This window comes from Poeciliopsis prolifica, unplaced genomic scaffold, assembly GCF_027474105.1.
Source record: "Poeciliopsis prolifica strain line A6 unplaced genomic scaffold, Auburn_PproV2 SCAFFOLD223, whole genome shotgun sequence".
Taxonomy (NCBI): Eukaryota; Metazoa; Chordata; class Actinopteri; order Cyprinodontiformes; family Poeciliidae; genus Poeciliopsis; species Poeciliopsis prolifica.
This window is the reverse complement of record NW_026562598.1, coordinates 76,963-95,003: the sequence shown is the minus strand read 5'-3', so window position 1 is coordinate 95,003 and position 18,041 is coordinate 76,963. Positions and strand designations below refer to the sequence as shown.

The following is an 18,041-nucleotide window of genomic DNA, read 5'->3' as shown; positions in this document are numbered from 1 at the left end:
GGACTGATCTGCAGCTGAGCTTAAACTGATCACTTCATGTAAAACGTTGAATGTTTAAAGCTGAATATGTTGAATTTCTTCCATCTGGATTGGAGCCTGGAGGAAAAGCATCTTAAATCTGCAGCCATGTTGTTTTTCATCTGCCAAAAACCTGCTGACCGAATCTGAACCTGGAGCCGGACCTGGAGCCGGACCTGGAGCCGGACCCGGACCCGGACCCGGAGCCGGACCTGGAGCCGGACCCGGAGCCGGACCTGGAGCCGGACCTGGAGCCGGACCCGGAGCCGGACCTGGAGCCGGACCTGGAGCCGGACCTGGAGCCGGACCTGGAGCCGGACCCGGACCCGGACCCGGAGCCGGACCTGGAGCCGGACCCGGAGCCGGACCTGGAGCCGGACCTGGAGCCGGACCCGGAGCCGGACCTGGAGCCGGACCTGGAGCCGGACCCGGAGCCGGAGCCGGACCTGGAGCCGGACCTGGAGCCGGACCTGGAGCCGGACCCGGAGCCGGACCCGGAGCCGGACCCGGAGCCGGAGCCGGACCTGGAGCCGGACCTGGAGCCGGACCCGGAGCCGGACCCGGAGCCGGACCCGGAGCCGGACCCGGAGCCGGACCTGGAGCCGGACCCGGAGCCGGAGCCGGAGCCGGACCCGGAGCCGGACCTGGAGCCGGACCCGGAGCCGGAGCCGGACCCGGAGCCGGACCTGGAGCCGGACCCGGAGCCGGAGCCGGACCCGGAGGACCTGGAGCCGGACCCGGAGCCGGACCTGGAGCCGGACCTGGAGCCGGACCCGGAGCCGGACCCGGAGCCGGACCTGGAGCCGGACCTGGAGCCGGACCCGGAGCCGGACCTGGAGCCGGACCTGGAGCCGGACCCGGAGCCGGACCCGGAGCCGGACCCGGAGCCGGAGCCGGACCTGGAGCCGGACCTGGAGCCGGACCCGGAGCCGGACCCGGAGCCGGACCCGGAGCCGGAGCCGGACCTGGAGCCGGACCCGGAGCCGGAGCCGGACCCGGAGCCGGACCTGGAGCCGGACCCGGAGCCGGAGCCGGACCCGGAGCCGGACCTGGAGCCGGACCCGGAGCCGGAGCCGGACCTGGAGCCGGACCCGGAGCCGGACCCGGAGCCGGACCTGGAGCCGGAGCCGGACCTGGAGCCGGACCCGGACCCGGAGCCGGACCCGGAGCCGGATCTGGAGCCGGACCCGGACCCGGAGCCGGATCTGGAGCCGGACCTGGACCCAGAGCTAGTGCGTTCACATTTACACTCCACATCTTAAACCGGACTCCTCTAAATGTCATATTTGGTTCTGTCAAAACAGATTTATTATCTGGTGTCAAAGATCTGACCCGAATGAGACAAAAAAGAATTTGGTCCAAATTGGTTTTAAATAGCAGAGAGCCTAATGGCTCCGGTCGCTCTGGTCCGGTCCGGTCCGCTCTGGTCCGGTCCGGTCGCTCTGGTCCGGTCCGGTCCGGTCGCTCTGGTCCGGTCCGGTCCGGTCGCTCTGGTCCGGTCCGGGTTTCATCTCAGATTCTGTCAGTAAACTTCAGTTTGCCAAGTTGTTGAGGAGAGCGTCGGGTTTCCAGAACCTTCCCTGCTGATCTCTGAGCTGATAAAATTTTGATTCTAATATTCTGTGAGAAATATTTAAAAATATGACAGAAGAAAAATCAGTGAAGGTTTAAAACATCATAGAAAAAGAGGATGTTTGATTTCTTTAACGCAGTACAGCAGAATAATCAGAGCTGGCCTCACACAGCAGGGGGCGCTCTCCTCCTGATGCTAAACAATCATGTTTGGGCTCGAAACACAAAGTAATAAAACTTGAACTTTGCTGCATTAAAGTTAGACGATGAAAATGATTCATTTTACAGTCTGACAAAGAAAAGAAGAAGAAGCTGGACGATGAATTATTTTGGTTCCTGTTTGTGTTAGTTGGTGTTTTATTGCTGCTTTGCTGCCACCAAGTGGCCAGAGTTGTCACTGCAGCACATTGTGACAGAAAATGTTTTTTAGCTGCTTTAAAGCATGAAAACATTCTTCTAAAACTTCAAAAAGCTCTAACTTAAAAAATCAGGAATTGCTATCACGGATTGGACTTGAAAACCCGACTTAAAGAAATTCTTTGATTTTTCTGATGGGACACAGAACCAGAAGTCTGCGGTCCAACACGCTTCTGCTGTGAACAGAAGAAACTTCAGGAAACATCTAACAGTCGTCATTGTTCGGCCTTCATGTTCCACCAAACCAATATTCATCAGAAGCAAAGATCGGCAATCAGGAGCTGATTGTTTGACTCCTGCCTGTGTTTCCAGTCCAAATGTAGCTTCCCCGTGACGATCCGTCTGCTGACCTGTAGTTCAACTTTTAGCAGTGAATGTAGTTAAACCTGGGCTCTCTGTTAACGAGTCACCAGCCAAACATTAAGGTAGAAAACATTAACCCTAACCCTAACCCTGTTGTACCAAGTGTCAAAACTGAAGCAATAAATTCAACGTGAAGACAAAACGCTGCAGCGTCTCTGTGGTTGTTGGGGGAAAACGTCTTCAGGCTGTGGAGTTTATCTGAATTAGTTCACTTGAGACGAGATGACATCAGACCAATAATCTATGAAGCTGCTGCTGCGCCTGCTGGAGGGCACCAAAAGGAACCAATCAGAGCCAATCAGAGCCAGGAGGCGGGGCTTACCGGGTAGAAAATCTGTAGAAATCATAATATTAAATGTTTAACATCAGTTCTCCTCATCTGGGTCTTCAATAAGAGACACGTATCAGGATTTGTGAGTAAATATAGCAGAATATTGAACATTTATGATGCTGTGTGATCATTTGACCACAAACTGAGTTCCTTTCATGAGGATCCGGCAGATCTCTAATCCGTTCAGGGATTTACAAACTGCCAGCAGGACTGAAAAACTATGAAGTTTAAACTACTGTAGAACCGTGTGGTGTAGATCTAGATGATGTAGTGTAGATCTAGGCCGTAGTGTAGATCTACACGTGTAGATCTAGGTGGTGTAGATCTAGATGATGTAGTGTAGATCTAGATGATGTAGTGTAGATCTAGGCCGTGTAGATCTAGGTGGTGTAGATCTAGATGATGTAGTGTAGATCTAGGCCGTAGTGTAGATCTACACGTGTAGATCTAGGTGGTGTAGATCTAGATGATGTAGTGTAGATCTAGGCCGTGTAGATCTACGTGGTGTAGATCTAGATGATGTAGTGTAGATCTAGGCCGTGTAGATCTAGGTGGTGTAGATCTAGATGATGTAGTGTAGATCTAGGCCGTGTAGATTTAGGTGGTGTAGATCTAGATGATGTAGTGTAGATCTAGGCCGTGTAGATCTAGGTGGTGTAGATCTTGATGATGTAGTGTAGATCTAGGCCGTGTAGATCTAGGTGGTGTAGATCTAGATGATGTAGTGTAGATCTAGATGATGTAGTGTAGATCTAGGCCGTAGTGTAGATCTACACGTGTAGATCTAGGTGGTGTAGATCTAGATGATGTAGTGTAGATCTAGATGATGTAGTGTAGATCTAGGCCGTGTAGATCTAGGTGGTGTAGATCTAGATGATGTAGTGTAGATCTAGGCCGTGTAGATCTAGGTGGTGTAGATCTAGATGATGTAGTGTAGATCTAGGTGGTGTAGATCTAGATGATGTAGTGTAGATCTAGGCCGTGTAGATCTAGGTGGTGTAGAACCTGCTGGACGTTGGTTTGTCATCAGACCTGCTGCAGGAATCATAGTTGGATGATTTTCTCTTTTGTTTCTCTGGTTCTGGAAATGTTCTGCACCTGATCAAAGGACCACTGTGGAACCCGCTTTATGTGGCTCTGGAGGGTCAGATCAGAGGTCGGAGGTCAGCCTGATTTCTAGTTTACAGCTGAAACAACTGAAACTGATTCCAGATCTATAAGTATGGATCTATGTCTCCAGATTTACAGCTCTAGAGCTATAACTCTACATCGTTCCTCTTTAGTAACTTCAGTTTCTGTTCAGAAAGTTTCATCTCATCCACCCATTCCTCTGGTGTCTATTCAGTGATGGATGGGGTCAAAGGTCACCTGGAGACATCGTAACAGAGATGTGCGTTATCTGCGTCATCATGGTAATAGATCTTATTTCCTGTTATAACCTGATCCAGTGGGAGCAGAGACATGGAATCAGAGGGTCCTCGGTTGGAGCCCTGAGGAACAACCGACCAGTTCTTCAGGCCGGACTGGAGCCAGTTGAGTTCTGGACTGGAGCCAGTTGAGTTCTGGACTGGAACCAGTTGAGTTCTGGACTGGAGCCAGTTGAGTTCTGGACTGGAGCCAGTTGAGTTCTGGACTGGAGCCAGTTGAGTTCTGGACTGGAGCCAGTTGAGTTCTGGACTGGAGCCAGTTGAGTTCTGGACTGGAGCCAGTTGAGTTCTGGACTGGAGAGGCTGCAGGATAACTTTTCCTACCTAACAGAAGTGACAACAATAAAGGAATGAATGGATGAAAGGATGAAGGGATGAAGGGATGAATGGATGATGCCGGTAGGTTTTTCCTATCTTGCATATGTTTTTATTTCATCGTATAGAATAATTGATGACGATATTCAACAAAGAGATGAAGAACGTAAATAAAGTAAATGACTTGCATAGCAATGTTTCTGCAGAGCCGCTGGTTTCAGCGGGATGTGGAACCATCAGTCAGGCTGTTTATCAGCTGCATGATCAACACATAAACTGACATATGAGATTGATGAAGGTCTGACATGTTGTGACATTTTACAAAACGTTTCATTGCTCTGCTGAATCACAGTCATTAAAAGCAACCTTAAGTTTCTGGATGTTAGCTTTGCTGCATAATGCTTCAATGACTGAATGAATATGGAACGTCTTAAAATGTATTGGATCATTTTTCACTTCTCACCATAAAAATGATAGAAATTTCCTTTTGTATAATCAGTGGGCCCACTGATTTGACATGTGATCAATAGTCAATTTGATATTTACTATTAATCAAAAGGAGGGAATTGTGGTGGGAAATAGTTAACATCTGCTGATCATGTGATATGAAATGCCGGTGAACTCACCAAAAGAACCATTTGGGTTCCATGTAGAAGGTTGGAGTCATTTTCTGCAGCTGCATCAGAACCAGGCCTTCTCGCCTTCAGATCCTTGGTACAAACTCACATGTTGTCTCTGCCTGTCAGCTTTTATCAGACCTGCTTCATTATTGATCGTCCTCTGAGCTCTGAGTTGTGAACGAGTCAATGAGAAACCTGACAGTGATTTCACCTGCACACGGCTGGGAGTCCAGTTTTTCCACAACAGATGTCACCGCCTTCACTCGCGTCTGTTTTATCTGAATGTTGCCATTTGTTTTTGAAACTGTAAAGTATTCACTATTTAGACCACTATTATATCAATTTTTAGATTATTATGCAGAGAAACTCCTATTATTGCACCCAAGAAAAAGAATTAGAACAAACTTAGAATCTAGAAAAAGAAATCCTTCCAGAGGATTCAGTTTTTATTCCTTGTTAAATGTGGAGAACTCATTACTTTTCCAAATTTAGAGCATAAAGTCCAGAGCTCGTTTTATTGCCTTGTTGTTGAAAATGTGCTATAGAAATAAGATGACCTTTGACTTTTACAGATCTTCACAGATCAGACCATTTGTGAAGAAGGATGGACTTTCTCCACTGAGATTTCTTCCTTCCACTGGATTTTCACTGCAACAGGAGAAATGGAATCAGTGAACATGATCTATCAGCTGCTCTGCAGGAGAATTGAAATTGAAGTTCTTTTCGTTTGATTCCCAAATATTAATCACATTTTCTCGGAAAAACCTTTCTACGGCTTAGTGAAATATTACAATATTCCTGCTGCTTTTTCCTTTCTTATTTTGCAGGAGTTGTAGAGAAAAGTGAGATTGCTGTTAAATTCGAAGCCAGAGCTCCACAGGATTCATCTCAGACCTTGTTTTGGTAAATCCATGTTCTGCAGATGTTGTGGGTTACGGGGCATCCTTCAACACTAAAAATACAATTTCAGCTCCCAGGTATCAGACACCCTGCAGCCTCTGCTGCTCTCCTCTAGTCAAGCATGTGGATCAAGTGGGAACGCATCTTTATGTTCCCACTTCCTGCCCAGTTCACAGATTCTAAACTTGTCTGACAATTTTTAACACCTGAGACGACGAACGTGACAATAAAAAAATTCTTTGGTGTTAAAGGCCTGGAGTAACAACGCCGACCGCTTTCTAACATCCAGTCGTCTTGAACAGTTGATGAATGAAGTCGGCTACGACTTCACCCCAACCCAACCCAACCCTAACCGAACCCTAACCGAACCCTACATCCGCATCCTGGAGGCGGTGAAGGACAAAGTCGGGCCTCATAAAGACATCTACCCCACCTGATCCAGGAGCTCAAGCCCACATTAAGCGAACTCGGCATTTCCACACCTGAAGAACTTGGACTTGATAAAATATGATGTACAAGAATATCGAGCTCTTGCATTTAAATGTTGGCCTCATCAAAACACCTCTGAATTAAAATTTGTCTTTTGCTTGTAAAATATGGATAAATATTGTGTGTCGTACACATACTAGAATTATTTAGTTTTTATATACATTATTATCAGAGCTGCTGCCTGGCAGTTCAAACAAAAAATACAATAAAACATTAATGGCCAGTCTGTTCAGTAACGTGGATAATATTTAGTCATTTAATCTGATCCAACATCGGCTCTAGCTGACAATTATGAATATATTTCACTCCTGTGAAACGTAAAAATACATATTTATGTAAATGTGATTAATGTAAATGTTCTCATCCCTTTGTTTGTGTTCATGTTTAATGTAGAGATAAAATGAAATAACTCGATCACATTTAGCCGACTCATTTCTGACCTTTGACCCTCTAGTGACCGATCGCACGTCTGAAACGCAAATCGAAGACGAGGAAGAAACCTGAACCCAGTTTCTCATCTGCAGAGTCGTTTCCATGATGATTCATCTGTTTAGGCAAAATTTAAACTCAGCAGCAAAACTGTTTATTTATTAATAAACAGTTCATTGTTTATTAATAAACTGTTTATTTATTAATAAACTGTTCATTGTTTATTAATAAACTATTCATTGTTTATTAATAAACAGTTTATTGTTTATTAATAAACAGTTTATTGTTTATTAATAAACAGTTTATTGTTTATTAATAAACAGTTTATTGTTTATTAATAAACAGTTTATTGTTTATTAATAAACAGTTTATTGTTTATTAATAAACAGTTTATTGTTTATTAATAAACAGTTTATTGTTTATTAATAAACAGTTTATTGTTTATTAATAAACAGTTTATTGTTTATTAATAAACAATAAACTGTTTATTAAAGCCATCCGGCCAATCAGAGAGCAGCATTGTTCAAAACGCTTCAGCTTCACAAACTGTTGGAAAAACTGAGATCAGAACTCAGAAGAATCAGAACCAAAGAGATTCTGTGGCATCTCAGACACCAGAACCAGAACCAGAACCAGAAAGACTCTGAAGAAGAACACAAGTTTATTATATTCTACCATTAAAACAAAAATCTGATCAATAAATCAGAAAAAAACTGTCATGTTTCTCGACCCAAACTGATTCAGAACCAAGCCTGGTTCTGTTTGGAGACAGAAATGGGTCCAAACCGTCACAACAGAACCAAGGAACCGCTTTAGACTGAAGGATGTTTTCTCATTTTAAAGCAGAATGGCTGATGCTTTTATTTTGGAATTAATCTTTTCCTGCAGGAAACATAATCTGGAGTCACGTTTGTCCTCAGAGGTCAGAGGTCAGCAGCTTCACGTTGGTTATAAACAAAAAATGAAAAACAGAAAGCTCTCAGGTAGACGTAAACAGATAGAGGAATCAGCCAATGGCAGCGCAGCATGGCCACCGACATCAGAGCAGGATGATGAGGTCGAAGCTGCAAACGTCCAAAGCGCCGATGAAGACGACAGGCGGGAACCGGATCGTCAGTCGGACTTCTTGTCGCTGCTCGCCTGCAGTCAGAGAGCAGGGCAAAGACACGTCACATGGGGGGCCAGATTCTCTTTGACTTAAGGCGGTCTGACCGGTTTAAGGCGGTCCGACCGGTTTAAGGCGGTCCGACCGGTTTAAGGCGGGCCGACCGGTTTAAGGCGGGCCGACCGGTTTAAGGCGGTCCGACCGGTTTAAGGCGGGCCGACCGGTTTAAGGCGGTCCGACCGGTTTAAGGCGGGCCGACCGGTTTAAGGCGGGCCGACCGGTTTAAGGCGGGCCGACCGGTTTAAGGCGGGACGACCGGTTTAAGGCGGGCCGACCGGTTTAAGGCGGGCCGACCGGTTTAAGGCGGTCCGACCGGTTTAAGGCGGGCCGACCGGTTTAAGGCGGGCCGACCGGTTTAAGGAGGTCCGACCGGTTAAGGCGGTCCGACCGGTTTAAGGCGGTCCGACCGGTTTAAGGCGGGCCGACCGGTTTAAGGCGGGCCGACCGGTTTAAGGCGGGCCGACCGGTTTAAGGCGGGACGACCGGTTTAAGGCGGGACGACCGGTTTAAGGCGGGCCGACCGGTTTAAGGTGGTCTGACCGGTTTAAGGCGGGCCGACCGGTTTAAGGCGGTCCGACCGGTTTAAGGCGGGCCGACCGGTTTAAGGTGGTCTGACCGGTTTAAGGCGGGCCGACCGGTTTAAGGCGGTCCGACCGGTTTAAGGCGGGCCGACCGGTTTAAGGCGGTCCGACCGGTTTAAGGCGGGTCCGACCGGTTTAAGGCGGTCCGACCGGTTCTTGCCGGCCCTTGGTGACGCCCTGACTGGAGGAACTCGCCTGCAGCTTGCTGTGCTCCTGTAGCAGCCGGTCGTACTCCACTGTCAGGTTCTCAGCCTGTTTCTTCATCGCAGTCACGTCGCTGTCTGATTTCTGCAGAGCTGCATCAGAACATCAGATGTCAGATTAAACTTTAAAGTTTCTTAAGCTCTCATGCGACCTCCTGACCTTTCTTGGTGTCTTGCAGCTGCTCCTTTAGGGTTTTCAGCTCCTCCTTCAGAGCCTTGTTCTCCTCCTGGATTCCCGCTCCTTTCTTTCTGGCTTCTGGAAGCTCGATTCCAGCCTCACGCAGTTTCTGAGGAAACCGCAGGAACACAAACATCAGCGTCCTGACAGACCCGAATGTTACATGTTCACTCGCTCTGAGTTATCCAGGAAGTTCCTCTAAACTAGCATCAGCTGCTGATCTCAGCTTGTAATGGCCCGACTCCGCCCACTCAGACCTGCGCACTTTGATTGCCTCGTTACGATGTCGTCTGGTACCAAATAAACCGGACTGCACTAACTGGACTGAGTAGCTGAATACATTTTAGGACTTCCAGCTGTGACCTTTGCCCTCCAGCTGGAGAAGCTCAAAACATTTCTGTGAGGAGATGGACCATTTTCAACACCGCCTTCAACATTCAGATATCAGCGTTGATGGAGACCCGGCAGCAGCAGCAATTCAGAACCAGACAGGCGTCGCGTTAGCAGCAACACGACGCCCGTCGGCGCCGATTCGGCTCGGACGACCCGTAGAACCAGAGAGGAGGAAGAGGCGGCCGTCACCTCCTGCAGCGCTTCGTTCTCCTCCATGAAGTTCTGCGCTGCGGCGCTGGCGCCCTCCGCCTGCTTCCTGAACGCCTCGTTGGACGCCATGAGGGTGGCCTGCTGTGACAGCAGCGTGGCGAGCGCCGCAGCAGCCTGCAGCACAAACACACCATCAGTCAGTCACAGCATGAACTCTCCTGGGATCAGGGGGTTGAAACACATCCAGTCATCGCTGACATTTCCAGGCTCTGAGTGTCTCTCTCACACACACACACACACACACACACACACACACACACACACACAAACACACACACACAGTGTGCTGCAGGCGATGTCAGAGTGAGTAACAGGTGAGGACACCAATGTTTCTAATAACTTGACTCATCTGGGAGATTGGCTCCGACTGGAGGAGGCGGTGCATTGGCAGTATGCAAATTTGTGGTCTGTGCAGTGCAACAGCTGCATGGAGTCAGCAGGAAGCGGCCATGTTGTCATGTGACCCAGGAACACATGCAGCTTGTAAATATCTGACTGCTGATGCATTCAGGAGCTTTCAGGCATCTGCAGCTATTTGTGGCAGGTTTCCCACTGCGCAACGCAAGATGCTGCAGCGCCAGCCCCGCCCCCACCGCCGACCCCGCCCCCACCGCCGACCCGCCCCCACCGCAACCATTTCCAGAAGCTCAGCTGGATCTCCAAACAGAGCGCTGGTTCTGACCCGACTCCCCACATGGTTCTGGTCTGATTGTGAAGGACCCGCTGCTCCAGTTCTCCCAGTCTGGTGAAGATTCATGATGTTCATCTGAAGATCTTTCAGCATCAAAACTTCCAATGAAACACTGAAACTGAAAGTTGGCTGCAGTGACTCCCTCCAGTCTGGGACCAGCACTGAGGACACTGGGAGCACTGGGACTACTTTCAGCGGCGGATGGATCGCTATGAGGCTGCAAGATTGCAACCTCATCTTGGAAGATCTTTCCCTTCCTCCAAGCCGGGAACCCGATCGGGTCGCTCCGACCTGAAGCGGAGCGGCAGAAAAAGGGCTTCCTCTGCTCCAAATATGGCCGCCGATGATGTCACAGCCCTGAAATACTCCTAGCAGCTGCGCCTGTTCCAGCCACGCGTCTCCTCCTGACTCTTGGTGCAGCAGAACTTCCACCAGACTCCGGTTGCAGCAGCTGTAGGATCACATGCTGCAGCTGCTGCAACAGCAGGCGGGCCGCTGCCGCCCCCTGCTTGCAGGACACACAAACTACAAGCACCAGGCGGGCCCAGGCTGATGGTCTCTGTGTGTGTGTGTGTGTGTGTGTGTGTGTGTGTGTGTGTGTGTGTGTGGTGTGTGTGTGTGTGTGTCTCACAGGCAGAGCAGCAGGGCGAAGCCGGCGATGTACTCGTTCCTCTGGGCTCTGAACAGTTTCATGTGGATGTGTTCGATGGCCGTCGGGTTGTTGGTCACGTCCACCTTGTCCGTCAGGCTGTACTTCCTCGCCTCGCGGAACGCGTCTGGACACACACACCACGTTACCATGGCAACAGACCAGAGGCCAGCCGGGTTCGAGCCGACGTACCGATGAGGAGGAAGACGAGGATGGCGATGGCCACCATGAACCAGGTGTTCCCATAGAGCGCCACGGTCTGCACAAGCCGCGACTTGAAGATCCGACTCCACCTGAACGCACCAGGAGGAGAACTGGGTCAGAACCAGGATGAGTCCAGTTCCCGGTTCAGAAAGCAAGGTCAACTAACTCTGAGTAAAGATACCCAGCTCTGAGATTGTGAGGGTTTCAGTTTCAGACCAGGAGAAACGAACTCAGAACAACTGAACTGAGTCCAGAGCACAGGAAGCACAAAACAAACCAAAAGAGTCTGGACTCGTCGTCCTCCAGAACCAGACTTATTTTATTAGATCCATTTTCTCTGTGCAGGGTTCTAGAGCAGGGTTTCTGCCCAAAGTGGGTCCTGCAGGGCAAACCCTGCTCCAGCAGGACACACAAACTACAAGCACCAGGCGGGCCCAGGCTGATGGTCTCTGTGTGTGTGTGTGTGTGTGTGTGTGTGTGTGTGTGTGTGTGTGTGTGTGTGTGTGTGTGTGTGTGTGTGTGTCTCACAGGCAGAGCAGCAGGGCGAAGCCGGCGATGTACTCGTTCCTCTGGGCTCTGAATCAGTTTCATGTTCAGAACAACTGAACTGAGTCCAGAGCACAGGAAGCACAAAACAAACCCAAAAGAGTCTGGACTCGTGCTGCAGCTGCAGCAGGAGAAGCAGCAGCTGCAGCTGCAGCTGCAGCAGGAGAAGCAGCAGCTGCAGCAGGAAAGCAGCAGCTGCAGCTGCAGCAGGAGAAGCAGCAGCTGCAGCTGCAGCAGGAGAAGCAGCAGCTGCAGCAGGAGAAGCAGCAGCTGCAGCAGGAGAAGCAGCAGCTGCAGCAGGAGAAGCAGCAGCTGCAGGATGAAGCAGCAGCTGCAGCAGGAGAAGCAGCAGCTGAGCTGCAGCAGGAGAAGCAGAAGCTGCAGCAGGAGAAGCAGCAGCTGCAGCTGCAGCAGAGAAGCAGAAGCTGCAGCAGGAGAAGCAGCAGGAGAGCAGCAGCTGCAGCTGCAGCAGCTGCAGCAGCTCCAGCAGGTCTCGGTGACTGACCTCTTGGGGGAGACGAAGGGAATGCAGAGCAGCACGAGGAAGACCTCGGCGTAGAGGAAGGTGGCCACGGCCGTCCACTGGAGACTCATCTGGACTCCTGGACCGGAGGGGACACCCATCAGAACCACAACAGAACCGCATCGATCCGGTTGGTTCAGAACCATTCCTGACTCAATCCTCTCTGAGCTTCCATGTGGAGTCAGACCAGAACCCGATCAGAACCAATGGTTAGTCTGGTCCAGGTCAGTCAGTCCAAATCCTCTAGGTCAAAGGCCACAGCCAGGTAGAGTGGCCTAGTCAAAGTCTGACCTGCAAAATCTGATTCTGAATTCAATCAACTCAGCAGGACAAAGGAAAGGGGGGCGGGGGTCAAAGGTCATCCTCTGTGACACTAGATATCCTCTGAGTCCGTTCAGGGTGCAAATACTTTTTAGAGAACAAATCAAGGAGGCGCCTGCTGTGAATTTTTTGTGGTTGCGGAGAACAGAACCCATAATCTGGTTCGGTTCTCCGGGTCCAGTGGATCCTTTCCCGGGAGGTGTGGCAGCCTGAGGCTCCAGAACCGCTCCAGAACCGGACTGGTTCCCTGAAAAAGCTTGAAACTGGATCTGGCTTCGTCTATTTCCTGAAAACTAAAATTAAACTGTCGAGTGATTTTTATCAACTGACTCCGTCTATTTACTGGATCCGGAAACCTTGACAATACTGGCACGGCCCGTGGAACTCTGGGTAATATCGCCTGCAGCCCCCGACTCACCTTACAGCACAGACTCGGGACCAGAACCGGAATCAGAAGGGAGACGAACGGACCGCTGGCTGCTCAGTTAGCCGTTAGCTTAGCCTGCTATGCCGAGTACTTCCTGAACTTTTATGCCAGCTCACCCCGGGCGCTCATTGGACAAACCGAGAAACTGGGCGGGTCATAATATAAAAAAAAAAAATCGTTTAATTTGCTTGTTTTAAATTACATATTTAATTTAAAATATAAATGCACGTAGATTCAATTATTCTCTTTTCTAATTGAAGCTGTGGTTTGGTTCTGACCCAGTTTAGCGAACTGGGTCAGTACCGCTGGTTGTCAAACGGCCCATCAAGATCACGTGTACCAGCAGCTTCCTGTTTGCTGCTTCCTTCAACCACCAGCAGAGGGAGACACTGACTACAGGAAGCACCGCCGCTCAACCAGAGATGAGCTTAACAACAGCGATGTCTCACTCGGACACTTAATCACAAATCAAAACCCCTCATCATGCTGGTCGGACTGGTTCTAGAAAGTCCAGCAGCACCAGTAAAACCATCCAAGGCTTTTCAAACTGTTTTAAGTTGATTTGTGCTTCCATGTTCTCCTCAGCTGACGGTGACTTAGCAGGTGAGGTCACCTGTCATCATTCAATAAAATCTGAATCTTCTGATTTTGCTGTTCTCTGACAAACAAGAGGACTGACCCGATAAATGTATTCAGCCAATAAACATCTCACCGCTTCATCGGGTGTCACAAAATCATCACATTCTAAATCATTTCTGACCACTTTAACGAGTTTCCCACCTTTCCAAAATCAGAATAAGGGGCGTCGCCCTACTCTCAATGGGTGATAGACATGATTTTATGGCAGTGCTTTTTGTTTTTAAAAAAGTGAACCATAGCGCAATCGTTCATGCATAGAGGTCGGTCAGAGTTTATTTCAGCAGGTGTAAAAGTATTTGGTAAACTACTCAAGTACTGAGTCACTGATCATAACACCTGATTAATAATCAGGTGTAACACCTGATCATAACACCTGATTTAATATTCAAAATGTGTCCTCATACAGATAAAAGTATAAAAGTTATGTGAACATTCTGGTATTGTACAGAGTATTATCAAAATACTTTCTACCAATAAGGAGTTAGATTTTGAGGCTGTCTCTAGACCACAGGGGCCAGAATAGGCAATATTTCTCCAAGGCAACATTGGAAAAAGAATGAAACAAACAAACCAAAAACAAACAAAAAATAGAGCAATATTTCATCATTTGACATAATAAATGAGTCAAAGAGCCGCTTGTGTCTCCAGAGTTCCAGGATCCTGACAGATGGAAAGTGTGATGCTGTACAGCAGATTAACTGCTAAAGTAAAAAGGTTCAAAAATCCACCACTGAGTTTTAACACAAGACATTTTTTAATATAACTTTGTTGGTTCCCCTGTTGGCCCACATCTAGATCCGCCCCTGGTTTCATGTCTGTGTCTGACATTAGTAACACATTAAATGGACACTGAATTCATAAAATATATCAACCTTTCAAAATAAAACATACAGCAAACCCTAACAAACATTTTAAAGTAGGAAATATTTATGTATTTACTGTTAGTCTAATGTATTATTTGTTGTTTAAATAACCCTTTCTATTATTTTGGCTGATATTATTATACTTTAAATAGGCAAACAATCAAACCAACATAGTCCATTAAAAGCACAATAAGAAACTTAATCATAGCAAAATATTCTGCACCATTTCAGCCTCTGGAGATGATTGAGGATGAAGAGACGCTGCTGTCTGGTTCTTTAGGTTCTAATGGGTCAGCGGTTCCCCTGCTGCAGCAGCAAATTACACCACAAAGGACACATTGCCTTTATTCATTCTCAATGACATTATTCAGCCTGAGACGAGTTCATCTTCCCTCTCACTCTGTGTCTTCAGCAGGTTTTGGTCCTCAGTGGAGATTCGGGTTGATTGCAGCGCATCTCTTTAAAACCATAGACATGAACATGTCGACGCCTCATGGAGCTAAAACTGTCTCATAATTCACAAATGCACAGAACAAGATCCACACTTGTATCTTTGGTGCAAAAACAAATATATTTTAATCTACAAGCTGTTTCTGGCCTGTGAGTTGTGCTGCATTTGTGTGTGAATTTTGAGATATTCAACATATCACTAATGTTATTCTGACTAGTCAGAATATTAACTTGAGATATCTTAAACAGAAAAGCTGTGTAACTCAAGATATCTGTAATTTATTCATGGATATCTTAAAAGGAATTTTGACTAGTCAAAATTACAATTCAAGATATCTTTAATTTAGTTTTATTTAGTCATTATTTGCTTTTAAGATAGTTATAATTTAGTTTTCACGAGTCAAAACTACATTTCTAAAATAAATTTAAGATATCTTGAATTATGTTGTTCATTTGAGATATCTTTAGTTAGAATTATGACTAATCAAACTAAAATCGAGATATCTGGAATTTACTTTATGACTGGTCATAATTTATTTGCAATATCTTGAATTTGCAAATAAATTCAAATGGTAAATCTGACGTCCTTTCAAATAGTCACAATGTAATTAAAGATTTCTCAAATTGGTATTTTGTCTCATCAAAATAAATTAGATATCTTAAATCGCTAAAACGTCTAGTCATACAACAATTTCAGATATCTGGAATGTAAAGGGTGCAAAACCGAATTTATGAAACAAGGAAGCAATCTGATTGGTTGCTTACCATCCAATCAGATTGACCATTTATTAAAAAAGACATTTGTGGATTAAGAATCTCAAAATTCACACATAAATGCATCGCAACTCACAGGCCAGAAACAGCTTGTAAATCAAGATATATTTGCGTTTGCATCAAAATACAAGTGTGGGACTTCCGGTGACGATGCTGCGAGGAGAAGACACATGCTGAAGAGCTCAGGCTGATACCAACCAATTTAACGCTTCTGTTTTCCGTCAGAAGGCTCGACACGTGTGAGTACGGAAGAAATTAAGCGGCACAGATGAATAAAGGAAAAACTCAAGGCTAAAGAGCACTCCAGGGCCGAAAATTGACCAAATGATGAGGTCGAACTCACGAGCTAACGAAGCTAACACTGAACCCAACATGGAGACGCCCGCTAGTGCAGAGACAGATTCTTCGATTATAAATGAGATTGGCATCATGAACCGAGATCTCCAAGATAAAATACAGCAGGTCGGGGCAGACGTGATTGTCATTAAAGACTGTCTGGACTCACTGAAATCAGATGTGGCCGGTCTCAACAGCAGAATCGGGGAAGCCGAAAACAGAGTGTCACAGCTAGAAGACGAGAATACGGTGCTAACTGCGAACACGGCTGAGCTGACCCAAAATTACACAGCTAGAAGGTCGAATTCAATACCAAGAAAATTACAACAGAAGAAACAATCTGAGAATAAAGGGGTTCCAGAGCAGTCGGAGAAAGGGAATAACGTGCTGGAGTGTGTTATGGATATACGACGCTCATTACTCCCACAAGACCAGGACACCAGTCAAATCACTGTTGAAAGGGCTCACAGAACCCCGGCTACGCTAAAAGAAGATGGTCGTAACAACTTAGCCGGTCCCCGCCACATCCTGGTGAGATTCCTTAGCTTCGCACAGGGAGAAGATACGAATCAGAGCTCGAGAGATCGGAACCTTTCAATGGAGGGGAAATAAGATTGAGTTTTTTCCAGACTTCACAAGGGAAGTACAAGAAAAAAGAAACAAATTCTTTGAGGTCAGACGTATGTGCAGAGCCAAAGGACTGAAATACACCACGCAATACCCCGCGGTGTTTTGGATCTCCCTCGGTAAAGAACGCCTTCGTTTTGAAGACGCAGCGGCAGCAAAGAAGATGATAGACGGATACCAACCCCAGCAGGAAGGCGAATAAACGAACAGACCCCGATGATCAGTGGTAACATCACATCTTACATATATATTCTAAAAATGATCAGATTATTGTTATCTCAATGAGACTTTACTGAAGTTGAAAATGGTTTGTTATCTAAGCAATTTAAATAGCATATATGGTGATTTAGAAAGCTACTCATGAACGTGGGGTGGCTGAAGCAGATTGCTGTGCCGTCATGCTCCACAAAGTTTATTAATGTGAACAGTTTAATTAGCCCAGTTCTTTTTGTGGTTTTTCCCTTTCCACATTTATCTGAGCCATTTGACCTAACAAGTTCTGGCGGAAGTTTTGATTTTCATTACTACTGTATATTATTGGTTGGGGCAACTTGCTCTGAAGACCTCCATGCTCGTCATAAGGAATAAGGCGTGTTTAGTTTATAAAGGACACGTTTGTTTTGAGTGTCTAATTTTAATTTCTCGTTATGGGACCCTCCATCTCAGCCACTCTTCTTTTGTTTTTTCTTTTGCCATAGATATAAACACAATGGTTACACCACATGATATATTGATGGCCTTGTTACTAATATTGATAAAAGGACATCAAATATGGGGACTGTAGTTAAGATATTCTCCTGGAATGTTAATGGCCTGGGTTCATACACTAAACGATGTAAAGTATTCAAGTATCTAAAACAGAAAAAAGTAGATGTGGTGATGCTACAAGAAACACATATGTTAGAGAAAGACGTTAATAGAATTAAAGACAGATGGGTGGGACAAGCTTACCACAACACTTACAAACAGAAAAAACGAGGAGTATCCATCTTATTTTCTAAACATCTGTCAATTCAAGTAGAGAAAGAATATAAAGACAAAGAAGGTCGAATAATTGTTTTGCTAGTCAACATCGGAGGACAGAAAACCATTATTGCTAACATTTACGCTCCCAATATGGAGGACCCAGACTTTTTCTTACAACTTAAGAACACTTTTATGGATTTTGGGGACTTCCCAATTGTTCTAGCAGGAGATTTTAACCAAGTCTTAGATACTGTTTTGGATAGATCTGGGAAATCAATTCCTAAAAGTAGTAAAACCCAGGATGCGATCAAAGATCTATGCAGATATGCTGGTTTATCAGATGTTTGGAGACTCTTAAACCCCTCAACTCGAGACTATACATTCTTCTCAAATAGGCACTCGTTTTATAGTAGG

At 46.6% G+C, this 18,041-nt stretch overlaps 1 protein-coding gene across 1 annotated transcript; it reads right to left on the bottom strand.

Moving 5' to 3' along the window:
- Nucleotides 1-7,704: 7,704 nt before the first annotated feature.
- Nucleotides 7,705-13,085, bottom strand: LOC129357048 (B-cell receptor-associated protein 31-like). The gene is given in 9 exon segments (XM_055026572.1): nt 7,705-8,021; nt 8,823-8,923; nt 8,991-9,117; nt 9,591-9,712; nt 9,715-9,725; nt 10,934-11,078; nt 11,144-11,244; nt 12,207-12,303; nt 12,964-13,085. Coding segments are annotated over 8 exon segments (723 nt in total). The 5' UTR covers nt 12,296-12,303; nt 12,964-13,085; the 3' UTR covers nt 7,705-7,994.
- Between the last annotated feature and the right edge of the window lie 4,956 nt (nt 13,086-18,041).